The sequence below is a fragment of the Triturus cristatus genome, chromosome 11 (genome assembly GCF_964204655.1).
Source record: "Triturus cristatus chromosome 11, aTriCri1.1, whole genome shotgun sequence".
Taxonomy (NCBI): domain Eukaryota; kingdom Metazoa; phylum Chordata; class Amphibia; order Caudata; family Salamandridae; genus Triturus; species Triturus cristatus.
Genome location: NC_140594.1, coordinates 165,571,124 through 165,583,742, shown reverse-complemented (window position 1 = coordinate 165,583,742; position 12,619 = coordinate 165,571,124). Strand labels below are relative to the sequence as shown.

The following is a 12,619-nucleotide window of genomic DNA, read 5'->3' as shown; positions in this document are numbered from 1 at the left end:
AGACACACTCTCAATATACACACGTTTTAACGCTTAACCTAATTTGCTTAGAGAATGAGGCATACCATGTCATCAAAAAAGGGGTCAAATAATATCTTCAATGGCAGTGAAACAAGCAATGTTGTCCTACAAGTTATACAAAGACCATCATCACTTATTGGTTAAACAAGACCAGTCTGTGGCACTTGTGATCATGGGGAATTACTCACTAACCAATAGGTACGTTTTTGGGCCGTCGACCTCCACGATATTCTATAGATATAAGAAAATAACTCCGGAGCCTACTGCCACTCAGTAAAGAAAACTGACCTAACTCAGAGAGGGCTAATGGCCCACTAGCACTCAGTTACATCATGGCAGCGTATTGTGTCGTAGTACACCAGGAAAGCTCTAAATTCATATATTAATGGGGCTAACAGCTTTAACTGAAAGCAGCCCCTGTCAGGACTGCTATAGGGCAAAAAAAGCTTGCTGCCCCTCGCAATCCATCCCTCCATTCACACACAGACAACAAATCCCATAGGCTCCTGCCTTGTACATAATAATGAGGCTGGCGTTTGTACGACTCTCTGCATGGGTACTTTGCACTGCAGCATGTTAGTACATCAGTCGCAGTGCAACAGGAAAGTCGTGTTGCAAACCAGTTGCCATGCAGACAAGCACAATATGTTGTGATATAAAGTTGCACAGGTCTAAAGGTAATAAGGTGCATCCATCCCTAATTTAAAATAATCCTGCTTCACTACTTCTCAGTTACTTTCAGTTCAGGGCGCTTGCAGGGACTGATGTTTCAAAGAAATGTAACAGTATGTGAGCAGCATTGTTGTGCACTCGACACTTGACGTACATGCTGATTCTGACACCTCTGTGATGTGCTGCATGGATCATGGGGTTTGGACTAATGGTCGTATGTCTGCCATCCCTTCACGGTCGATAAAATGAGTACCATTTAAGGTGCTTAATATTCCCGCCTAGGCTTCATCAGCAGCAAGAGAGCACTTGGGGTGGATCTGTGTGCCTAATAATGCAGGTTGATTTTGGTTCGGTCAGATTGCTCAGCAGTGGTATTGTATCTTATCTAGGGATACCTTATAGCCCATAGGTTGTTCTTGCATGAGCCAACAACCTCTGAGTGGGAGAATAGTGTTTGCAAACATGAGGCCTTGCACGCCGAGTGGGGGGAGTGTGGCCTTTTAAATCAAGCCTTGGAAAGCTTGTGAAGAAAACATTGTCATTGTAAACATCTAATGCACCTTTTTGATGCTTATGTTTCTGTTCCACAGAATCAAAGGCTGGTGGGTGTCTCATCATTATGTTTCGACATTTCTTTCTGGCGTGATGTTAACATGGTAAGTGTGTCTGGTTTTGCAGTCTACACCTGTACGGCTAGTTATGAACATGGTTTCATATAATTTCTCTGACATTCACATTATTGCTTCTTCCGATCAACACCCTTGTTTGTACTGTCTTCGATGCCATTAGGTAGGTGGCAATTGGCTACTACCCATGCAGATGGGGCTCAGGTGTGTGTGTCACTCCATCACCCACCCAGAGCCACTGTTGATCTCTTGGTTGACTGGAGAATGCAAGATCCTTGCAGTTAATCTAGGAGCCAAGTATACAGGGGCAACCCAATATCCCTAGCAACATGAGTAATCCTATAGACATGCGATAAAACAATGATTCTTCCAGAGTTTGTTATTTATAAACCACCTTATTCATTTGGGTACACATTGATTGTAGTCTCGAACTCCTACTTTTTGTCAGTGCTTTCAGTAGGTCTTTTGATTCATGTCTGTCCCACTCCTTCAATTAAATTAATTCATTAGTCTGCTGCCTTAGAAAACATGCTAGGCAAGCGGGTATTATAGTGTTTTTTTCTGTACACCTAAACACCTTAACTTGGGCACCTGGAGACTATATCTTCTTTCCTGTTACTATGGATGCTACCCTTCCTAAATGCTATTAGATGATGCTGACACTGTGAGTGTACGCCTTATGGAAGTAACATTGGCTTTTTTCAGTTCTGGATTGTATATGGATTATCCAAGAGGGAAAACCCAGTAGGAAATTGGTTTACCCTGCACCTTGAAATTCCTGCAGTCTATCACTCTCCATGTACCTTGTTTGTTTACTTTTTGCATGTTGAACACTTGAGCACTGCGCAGCCACATGTTCATGTTTTTTTTTACAACCACATTTTATTATTTTTGATAATGCACCATAATGCCACAACTTTACAATGCACACATTGAACCACAAAAGCCACGTCACGCGTCTTCCCGACTCAGACCACACGTCACCCCTCACCACCATCATTAGTTTCCCTTGTGATATTTTTAATTGCTGAATCAATATTCTTACTATTGATTACAATATTTTAATAAACTGTAGTTTCAAAAAGAAAGTTTGTTTCAGTTTTAGTTTATAGTATCTGTGTTATTTTTGGTTGAAATAACTAACAAATGTAACCTCCTTAGGCTGAAATTCATGTGTACCCAGATACCAAAAGTTGTTTATAAATCTCCCCAAAAGAACAATTGTGTTTTTTTCTTTTTTAATGCCCTGCCCCAAGCCAGCACATTTCTTCTGTGGATTATTCCTCCCCATATTAAGCATCTGCCCTCTTCTCTTTCCAACAACCTCTTCTCCCCCCCCCCCCACCATAAGTGGACTCTTCAACCCATTCAAATTTTTTGATATAACATTTCTGAACAACGTAGGCGCTCCCTCATTTATGGTAACCTGTTTCATGCACTTCTCACAGCCAGTGTCCTTGTACAGGTCAAACAGTTGCCTCAATGGACACAAAACTCAGACTTTGTTCGTAGGATACAGGAACATTGGCCAAAATGCCTCTTTGTGGGTTGAAAGAAGACTGTCTGTATCTCCCCCCACTGTCTCACGCCACCTAGAGATCGTTGAACTCTCTTCTGCTGTCTCTCTGCTCGCTGGTGGAAGTGGTAATCTGTCCATTTGGTACTTTCTTTAGTAAAATCCTTTATTGATTAACATCACTTTAGAATATTGCCACAGTAATGTCTGTTCAGTATGCAAATCTCATCTCTTTATGTCTTTAGGTCGAGTACTAAGTCTGCTTTTGTTGTGTATGATACAAGTCCTACTCAGCCTCTGTAGTATACGTCAATATGGCTAGTAAAAAGGACCGATCCTGCATATTGAGACATTGCATGCTTTGTTTATTCCTGTTAATTTGATGGTCATTTTGCTTTCAGAGAACTAAACCATGTTCGTTTTTCTTTTTTTCTTTTGCTTATCGCAGGCCAAATGGACTAATGTACCAAATGTTTCGATATCAGTTTTTGGCGTTTTCAATTTATCAGAGTGAGTGCATTACCACCCTTTTCGAATAATCTATTCCTTAACCCTTTTACCACAAGATTTTACTTAGAATTTATAGTTGTTTCTGCTGTTGAGTCCTAGCTTAACCATTAACACTTTTTCATGTGCTTATTTTGTGAAAATGGCTTATTTTCATAATTTGCTCAAGCATTCGCTTTTTAGTACTGGTGCCAAAGTGCAGCTTCTCACTGGGTCTACTAAATCTTTCAGGTTGCGTACAGTTCCTACAATATTATTATCAGAGTGGCTGCCTTTACAGATTACGTGCATTAGGTGAAAGAAACCATCTGGACCTTACAGTCGGTAAGCACAGCCTGTTAAATTTGTTTTCTCCTTTTGTTTTGTTTCTCTGTCTGCAAGGATGCAACCTGGGTGAATATGGGGCTTGCTGTGCAAATATGGCGGTAGTTGTTCCAGTAATCAGAGTAGAGGAAATAAAAATTCAGCAATCGCATTCAAAAGCAAACACCTCTGTTGTCGATTTTAGAAATTTGATGTGTGTGAGCCATGCAGTATTTATGTGGCTGTAGTTTTTAACTACTAAGCAGTAGCAGGGAACTGAAATGCAGGCCAAGGAAGTTGTGTAGGATTTTAAAAATATGGGTTGGGGTGCATAAATTAATTTCTTCAACACACAGGCCTTGAATAATTAGATACAATTGCTTCAGTCATCATCTTTTTATATATGGGTTCGTATTTTTAGCAGGTAGAAGAAAGGCGGATTTCTTTAATACAGATATGCTTATGGCTGGTCATTGTGCTTGTTCTCTGCCATGTTACACATCAGTTAGAAAGGAGGCGGGAGCTAAATTCAACATTCCTGTTAGAAAAGTTAAGGTGTATACCGTTGTGTTTGTCTGATGATGACCTGCTCCAGTGCAAAATGAAGGACAGGTCACAAACCAGGCTGCGTGTTCCCTCCTCAAACCACAGATGACTTTCCCTCTACAGAATTCATATTTGTGTGCTTCTCTCTTCGCATCTTTCTATTAATGAAACGCTCTTCCTTCTTTCTCGTGACAAAGCGCTCCTTGAACTCCTTCATTGGCCCACTATCTAGCGATCTGTGTTTGCTCTCCCAACTTCTGAGCTACAAAAAACGTAGTGGGCGTAGACCCCGCCCATTGCTTACTATTGGTAGCCTTTACTTTCACTCTCATTTGCTTACTTATTTTTCGGTGGCTCGTCTTCCTTCTGTTGTATTTTCTTCCCTGGAGCATAGCCACTTTACCTTCTTTTTGATTGGCTAGTATACTCCCACTGCTCAAATTTAGGGAACTTTTTTTTTCCTTTTTCATTAAGAACCCCATTAAAGTGTTTGGGTTTTCTAGCTCTCCCCTCCAATACCTACCGCCTTTTTTTCTTTCTCACAGCCACAAAGCACGCCTCTATTACTCCCTCTTCATCCGCCTCATCAGCCCTCCGTTGCGCCTCTTCACTCACCCACAGAACCACACTTCAGTGCTCCCCTAGCTCTCTACGTCTGTAAAATAAAATGTTTTCATTTAATTATTTCATTTAGTTTTTTGAGAGCACAACAGTAGCTATTTGTTGCTGGGCTAGTCTGCATTCTAAAAAGTTCTTTTGTGCTCCTCTGTTGCTCCCGTTTAATATCCTCTACCCACTGCTCTCTCCCTCCTCTGTTGGTTCCGAACCCCTCAGTCTTTCACCTAATTATTTTGGAGGGTTCTGCAGATGTCATGTTTTGCTAGGCTGCTCCACGTTGCTAAACGCACTTTCACGCAAATACTATATGATTCATTTATTTTTTGTCGATCCAAGTGGTGTCCACCATCTTGGAACAGTAAATTTGAAAAAAAGGCACCTGCGTCATTCCTTATGAATGTGCATTCACATTGACATGTGCATAAGTCATCAAGCATGCACATGCCTACATAATGACGCAGGCATTTTGTATTCTTTATTTTATTTTTTCCTGATACTGCACAGCATCGGCAGAAAACCTTTATGTTTTTATATAAAGTGCAGTGGTTACCTGAACATATGGTGAAGCTGTATGAAAAATATATAATTCCCTTCCAGACAGATTATTCTGCTACTCTCTGGGCATGTGAAAAAAGGATGATATTGATCTAGGGGGTAGTGGATAGTGTTTTGCTTCCTACAACCTTGATTCTAGAAAAATTCTCCAAGCTTCAAAGAATGTCTTAAACCACGTTTTCTCCTCTCCTGGGAACTAGCGTGATTGTCTGAGACCTGTAATTCTATTCTTCTGTATGCCCAGCATGGCGTCTGATTCAACTGTTTGCAGCATTCATCTGTTGTGTGTTTGTTTTCCATTTAGCCTTATGGTAATTTCAGTTTCTGGATTTGTGATCATTTTCATATTGTCCTTTTGATTTCATGGACTAGTTACCAATATTTTGTGATCAGTTTTTGGCATTTTCTGAGTACATCACCATCCTTTTCTACTCCGCTGAAGTCTTTATCCTTCTTCCCTGAATTTGATTCTTTGTTCAGCCGAGCTGGGTTCAAGTTTGAGCTTGAATGAAGCAAGGTGGAATGGGAGAAAGTGAAATTAGGAGGAACCTATTTATAGAGGCGAAGTAAAGTGATTTAGGATTCAATGTTCTTGGGAACCTGAGCCAAAGGAGAAATGTCTTGGGGGCAAGAGACTTTCAGGTACATATGTGTCATCACGAGTGATTTAGGGGACCGAATCTTTCCTTGGGGCATCTCCTGCAGAACATTTGTTTGTTTATATTGTTTTGCTGGTTTTCATTTTATAACTAGGAAACCCAGCTGAGAACTGTTCCATGTATCCCAGTTTTATCTTGAAGGATCTGATAGTAGATCTAGCATTTCCCTATATTGTGTGTGGGAATGATTTATAATTTGAAGGGTTTATTGATGGTGATAAATGACAATTGGGACCACCCACAGTAAGTCCCCCAGAGAAATATTATTACAGGATGATAGCTGGGTTTTGATTAGTTTTAGCACTTGTACTGTGAAGGTTCAGTTCTTCCCTCAAGGATGGTATATCAAGTGCTTTGTTGTGGCAAATATGTCAGTGGTCTTCGGTTATACATGCCGGCACTGCAAAGTTTGAAAAGGGTCCTCTTTCAGCTATTTAATTTGCATTGAGTGTCTTTCCAATGATGTGGTACAGAAATCCAGTGAGTTGAGATGAAAAACTGGCACAAAGGATTCATTTAGCCGTGTTTTTATTAGGAAGAGCCAAAGATTTTCACTTATATCAAATCTGTGATCTTGATGCGACATTTAGTTGAAGATGTGCACTTAAAAAAAAAAAAATCTTTTTAGTACTATTATGCCGCATGAGGGAACAAGGAACACCATTATGTGCTTTGAACATACAGTGGGCTTGAAGTTATTTGCTAAATCTTGCCTATTAAATCAGCAATTTCTTTAGAAAAAATTCTTCTCCGATACCAAAATGTGTATTCTGATGTTTGACCTGAATTTCAGGTCTGGTGGAAGGTAAAAAATGGGAGGTATCGACCTAGTACTTCAATCACTAAATATTTATCAACTATAACATACAATCAAACCACTGAAGTAAGAACTTCCAAAATAAACCTCTTGCTCAAAAGTGGTGAAGATATTTTTGAGCAACTCCTAGACCACCAGCACTCCAGACCTTGGTAGTCCTGTTGGACTTCACTCTGGTTGAGTTGGATCAACTCCCTTTCAGGGCTAAAGTTTCCTTGCTGCTGCCAGATTACTGAAGATGTGCATCTTGATTGCATCCCTGACTCCTGTTTAGCTGTAAACCACTGTCTGCCCTTGAACAGGCATGGACTTCATCCCTGAGTGACGAGGCTCAGGCCTAGAGAAACATGAACTCTTGTGTCGCCCCATTCCAACCAGCCTGGAGACCAAGTCATGATGTTGTTGGGGGTCAGTCCGCATTGTCTCCAGTAGCATTGCCTGCCAGCCTCCTGGTTGGCAAGGAGTGACCCTTAACCACCATCATGTCAGTGTTGCTGCACTGCCACTTGCAAGTACATTGAATACTGTCTGGAAAGGCCAGGATTCTACTCTCCCTGGCCTGCTCCTCATTTTCCAGTATTTCTGCCTTAGCCACCAAGTTTACAATGACATATTTCTAAAATGTGATACATCTGAAATTGCACCCTTTGGCTGTCCTCTCTTTTTCACTCTTTTCCACAGAATCCATCCTCTTATCGGGGATCCCACCTCAAATTCTGTGGTCACCACTCAGCATTTGGTTTCTAAGAGCGCAGTTTAACAAAGAGAATGAGAGTTTCGGATGGTCAAGATATCAGAGGAACTTAATTTAGATTGCAGTAGATAGCTGCCTGCCTGTGGTAGCAGTTCCAGATTATTACACCTATGGGAATGCAGCATGACGGAGTGGTTCCGTCATGCTGCGGCCGTTGGCAGCCGCGCCGCCCACGCAGCGCTAATTCCCCGCCTGTGCGGGCGATTTAGCGCAGTGGGCGGAGTCATGACGGAACCACTCCGTCATGAGCACAGCTCAACCGCGGCTCATGACGGAGTGGTTCCGTCATGAGCACCGCGCCACCGCGCTGCCCCCAAACCCCCCCCCCAGCGCTGCGGCGGAATTCCCGCCGCAGCGAAAGGGTTAAAGCAATTGCGGCACCCACGCTTTAGCTTTCAACATCCTAAGCTGAAGCGCGGGTGCCGCGATTGCTTAAGGTCTCGCATTTGCGAGAGTTTGAGCTATTGGCAATCTAAATGACAGTGCCTTTTATTTATGTGTTTACAAAACCTGCAAATGCACCGCTTGCAGGTTTTGTAAACACATAAATAAAAGGCATTATCATGTACAAAAGCTCAAACTCTCATAGATGCAAAACCTATTGCATTGCAAATGCTTGTTTGAAATAGGAATGCAATGACCATGTCCCTGCATTCAGGTCGTGTTTTCCCCTAACTAAATGATGCCAAAGTCATTACTTGCCGGTTGTGAAACAATGAGCTCCACAAATTATATCCTTAATTATGAAGCCGTATGCCTGGAAAAGAGACTATGATTGTATTTAGGAAAAAAATTGGGACAGAATAATAAAGCTTCTGGTTTTCCTAATGCTTGAGTGACAGGCAGGCGTTGCTCATCTAAAATAGTTAGTTAATCGGGTATGTTTACTTGGTCCTCATTTTCTAGATCCTTGAAAATAAGTTTTTTAATAGATCTGTTATCATTGAAAGTCTTAAAAAATGCATGTGTAATAGAAGTATAATCTTCTGTTGTGTGACTGAATGTGCTCCAAATTTTGATCATAGCAATGATGTATTTAATTGTGCATTTCACGCTCATTTTGTAGACCCCGATGAGAGAGACGCTAGAGTCAAACTTAGCAAAGAAGACATGACTCTCGAAATTTACGCATATTTAAGACGTGTTTACGTAAAAAGAACGTTTTTTTGAGTCGGCACACGCTGCACTGCGTTCCCATTTGGGCAGTAGTTGTGAACCATATGTTGAACGCAAGCATGTATGACTTGGGTGCTTGAGACGGGAAAGAGCTGGCCAGAATAGGCTGGCTTGGTGTGATTTCATGCCTTCACTTGTCTTTTCATTCGCCGGATTGGCAAGGACCTTGACAATCCGTTCTTAAGTGGAGGGAAGCGGGCATCTGTTCCAGTGCAGGGTTCCACTCCTCCGCTTGTACACTGTTCAAGTGGTATCTAGTTCAGTGAATTCTGATGGATGCATGGGTTCTTTTGGACAAGGCTCTGAATTTGTTTAATGATATATCATTTACTTTGCATTTTCCCATCTGCTATTGCTTTTTGCTAGCAATAAATGATTTAATTATTTCTGTGTTTTTTAGAGGGATTTCAGTCCTGGATGTGGAGAGGTCTCACATTTCTTCTTCCTATCCTGTTTTTTGGGCATGTAAGTTCGACACCGCACAGTTCATTATTGCTATAACCGATTCTTTGGAAGTAGTGATGTCAAGGCTCACTCATTAAAATGACTTTTAAGAATGTACCTTAAAAATCCATCTACACAGGAAGGAGCACTTTACACTATGGAGGATTTTTACTGGATAGTGTAGGTGAAAGCCCCCCGAAGGTCTTACACAAGTATTGTTCAGAGAAGAGAGTGCCATCTCTCCTGAGTTTAATTGGAAATCACTGGCATTCTGCAAATGAAACATTAAAGTGGTGTAGATACCCATTTTCTTCTGATTTTGTTTGCACAGTTCTGAAAATGTGTATTCAATAAACAATAGGGCATGCTATTCAGAACTCTTGACACAAAAAAAAGATGCAGCCTCATTCTCTGCGCCCTTTTTAGGTCTTGCCTACAGCTTTAGCTATTTGTTTTGTCATCCTTTTGACTGTATGACCTGTACCTTCTGCTGCTTACATTCAGAGAAATACTTTTATCTTTTACTTTTAGCACTGTGCATGTGTTTTCTCTGGTGTGCTTTCCCAGCCCTCCTGACTCTGTCCTTCTTTTTGTATTTTTGGCATCTTATGTATACTGTCGTTCTGCTCTCTGTAAATAATGCGCTTTGCCTTTTTTCTATTTTATTCTATTAATTTTATTTCTATTTTATTTTGTCTGCCATTTTGAAATAGTACATTAAAATAAAAATGCCCCCTGCCACACGCTCACGTATTCATAGTCACTCTGTTGCTTTTTTTTTTTTTTTTTTTACCATGTTGTTCAGTATCTTAGCTAAAAAAAAAAAGTGGCAAAAGGCAAGAAAATTTTGGCTTTAGTTGTATCACTAGACTCGTGATAAAAAAAATAAAGAAAAAATACATACCTTTTTACATATATTCAGGGGCTCTTGGTTAACCATCTTCATCTACTGGTCTGTCGCATACAGGATGGGGCACATGTGACCGCATTTGGCATGATCACATGTGCAGAGTCCCCTAGAAAGAAGTGCCCCTTCAGTGCCAGGGCTGGAGGGCTGATTCTTTACTTTGCAAATGCTTTTTTTCTTTTCGTTTTTATCCTTTTTAAATTTTTTTAATTTTCCTTGTATTTTTAAACGGTATCTTCAGGTTGCATGTTGCAGTCATTCAAAGCCAATAGTACTTTTTCTCTGTGCCGTATGAACCATTTTCTCGTTGTGTGCTCTGAAACTAAAAAAAGGTCTCCAGGTTAGCAGTGCATTTCTTCGCAAATAACTAAATTGCACAAACCTGGTCAGGCACAAAACAAATCTTTATGCTCAATGCAATGTTTTCTTGCCATAAGACCAATCTTTTGCCAATCCATTTGCAGCCTGACTTTCCGTCGCTTGTCCCCACGGCCTTAGCTCGCTGTGTGGCTCTTTTGTGGTGGTCATTGGATACAACCCACTCTAATAAGAAGGCCTTTGTGCTCTTGGCGCTGTTGGTTCAAGTATCCCTCTCAATGCAAAGTGCTGCGCGCTGTTCATCGTGGGGGAATCTTGTATGTGTACAGTGCTGCGCTCCTTTCCCGGAGGCTATTGAATGGCTAGGTTTGCACCTTGTTTATGTTGTCTATTTTCAGATCAAGTAAACATCAAAAGTTCTTGTTTTGTTTACATAGCAGCCTATTTGAGTCGTTCTTTGAATCTAATTATCTTTTTTAAAAATCTCTTGGATGGTGTTGGATTCAGTGCATTGCCCTGCTACGCTTCCCTGCCAGAAAAGAGTACAGTTATCAGTAACACAGATTGTCCCCGTCATGTCTGCCCTTCAGTTGAGCAAACTAACAGTATTTTGTTTCTTTTGTCCACAGTTTTGGCAGCTGTATAATGCGATCACACTTTTTGGTCTGTCCAGGCATAAGGAGTGCAAAGAATGGCAGGTACTGTAGCCTATGCATTTGCATTTCATGAGTACTGTCTAATCTGCACTTAATTCATTGGGATGGTACCCTGCAGTGCAACTAGGTGGGATGTTTGCTTGGCCTCTGGAAGGTACAAGCCGTTACTAAAGCCTTAGCCTGTTGGTTCTCAGGTTTTCTCCGTCTGTTTGTTTTTCCTTTCGGTGTTGGTGCATCTCGGTTCTTGAGGGGTCTTCGTCCGCGTGCCAGTGCATCTCCGTCCTGGTGGCAACTCTCCCCAAATGTCAGTGCATCTTTTATCTAGTGTTGCGAAAGATATTGAGAACAGAGGAACAGATAGGCACAGAAACAGGCACTACCTGTCCCAGTGTCTGTGTCGCCCTCTGTATGTCCGCATCACCTTTTCTGTCCAGTATTTCCTCTGTCCCCATGTCTCATTTATCAGTGGCCCTTTGTCCCAGTTATTAGGCCCAGCACCACATCTATAGAAATCGCTAATGTTCTCTACTTAAGGTTTGCAGCAGTCAAGGGAATGGGCAACAACCCTACCACACGCTGCAGATTGCACGCAAGGGTGACATGGTCTGCTCTAGCAAAAGCAGCCAAGAAGACAGGTAGCACTGGATACTGTCCAGTGCTTAATTTGTGCATGTGGCAGGCACGGACACTCATTTTTGGGAATCAGAACTTATTTTCATCTTCAGATTTTGATTTGGCTCAACAAAGTGAAAAAGTGTGTTGGAAGAAGGAAGAGGAAATAAGAAAACAGGGAGAAAGTGGGGATGGAAAAGAACCTGCAACAGTGAGATAGAAAATGGTAGGTTGGTGGTAAAAGAGTCATGAGATAGAATCAAGACCATCCAGCAGTGGTGGATTCCCAAAAACTTTGAGCCTCAGCACTTATATTATTTGTACAAATTAAGCACTGCCGCTGTCCCTCTGTTTGCTTACTCAAGGAGCTTTCCGCTTTTCCTACATGTGTAGATGAAGTTTCCTTATTTAATATGGCCTACTGTACATGCACTTGAAGTGATACAGGAATTGAAGGGTTCCTGATTTATTTGTCATGCTTTCTGTTTGGTAAGGGTAGCTCTCATGTTGATGAATTACTTTGGTGGACAGAATTTCCTGTTGTGTGGAATGAACGAGGAACACCAACTTGAAATGTTTTTTTTTTTTTTTTTTTTTTTTTTTTTTTTTTTTTTAGCAGCTGTATAGCTCTGATATTTGCCAACCACTGGGACACTGCTAAAGAATTAATAGTTTCGGTGATTGGTGCCCACTTTTTCAGAGCTCTTATATCACTGATGATGATCCAGAAACTAAAAACACAAAATGTTTGTGATTATTTCATATCCAGAAATGTTTCTGTTGCAATATATATACTTGAGGAGAGTATGTAGCCTAACGTCTAGGGCGGTCGACCTCAAATTTGGGGACCCGGGTTCGAGTCTTGGCAACGACGCTCAACATCCTGTGATTCTGAGCAAATCACTTAATCTC

General features: G+C 41.2%; 1 protein-coding gene across 2 annotated transcripts in view; it reads left to right on the top strand.

Annotated features, from left to right (window-relative positions):
• Positions 1-12,619, top strand: part of TMEM120B (transmembrane protein 120B) — a 96,042-nt gene that overhangs the window by 70,318 nt on the left and 13,105 nt on the right. For both annotated transcript variants that reach the window (XM_085636363.1, XM_085636365.1), the window contains 5 exons: positions 1,284-1,349; positions 3,284-3,345; positions 3,574-3,666; positions 9,171-9,235; positions 11,069-11,137. In XM_085636363.1, coding sequence (XP_085492489.1) covers positions 1,284-1,349; positions 3,284-3,345; positions 3,574-3,666; positions 9,171-9,235; positions 11,069-11,137 — 355 coding nt within the window. The remainder of the gene's footprint in view (positions 1-1,283; positions 1,350-3,283; positions 3,346-3,573; positions 3,667-9,170; positions 9,236-11,068; positions 11,138-12,619) is intronic.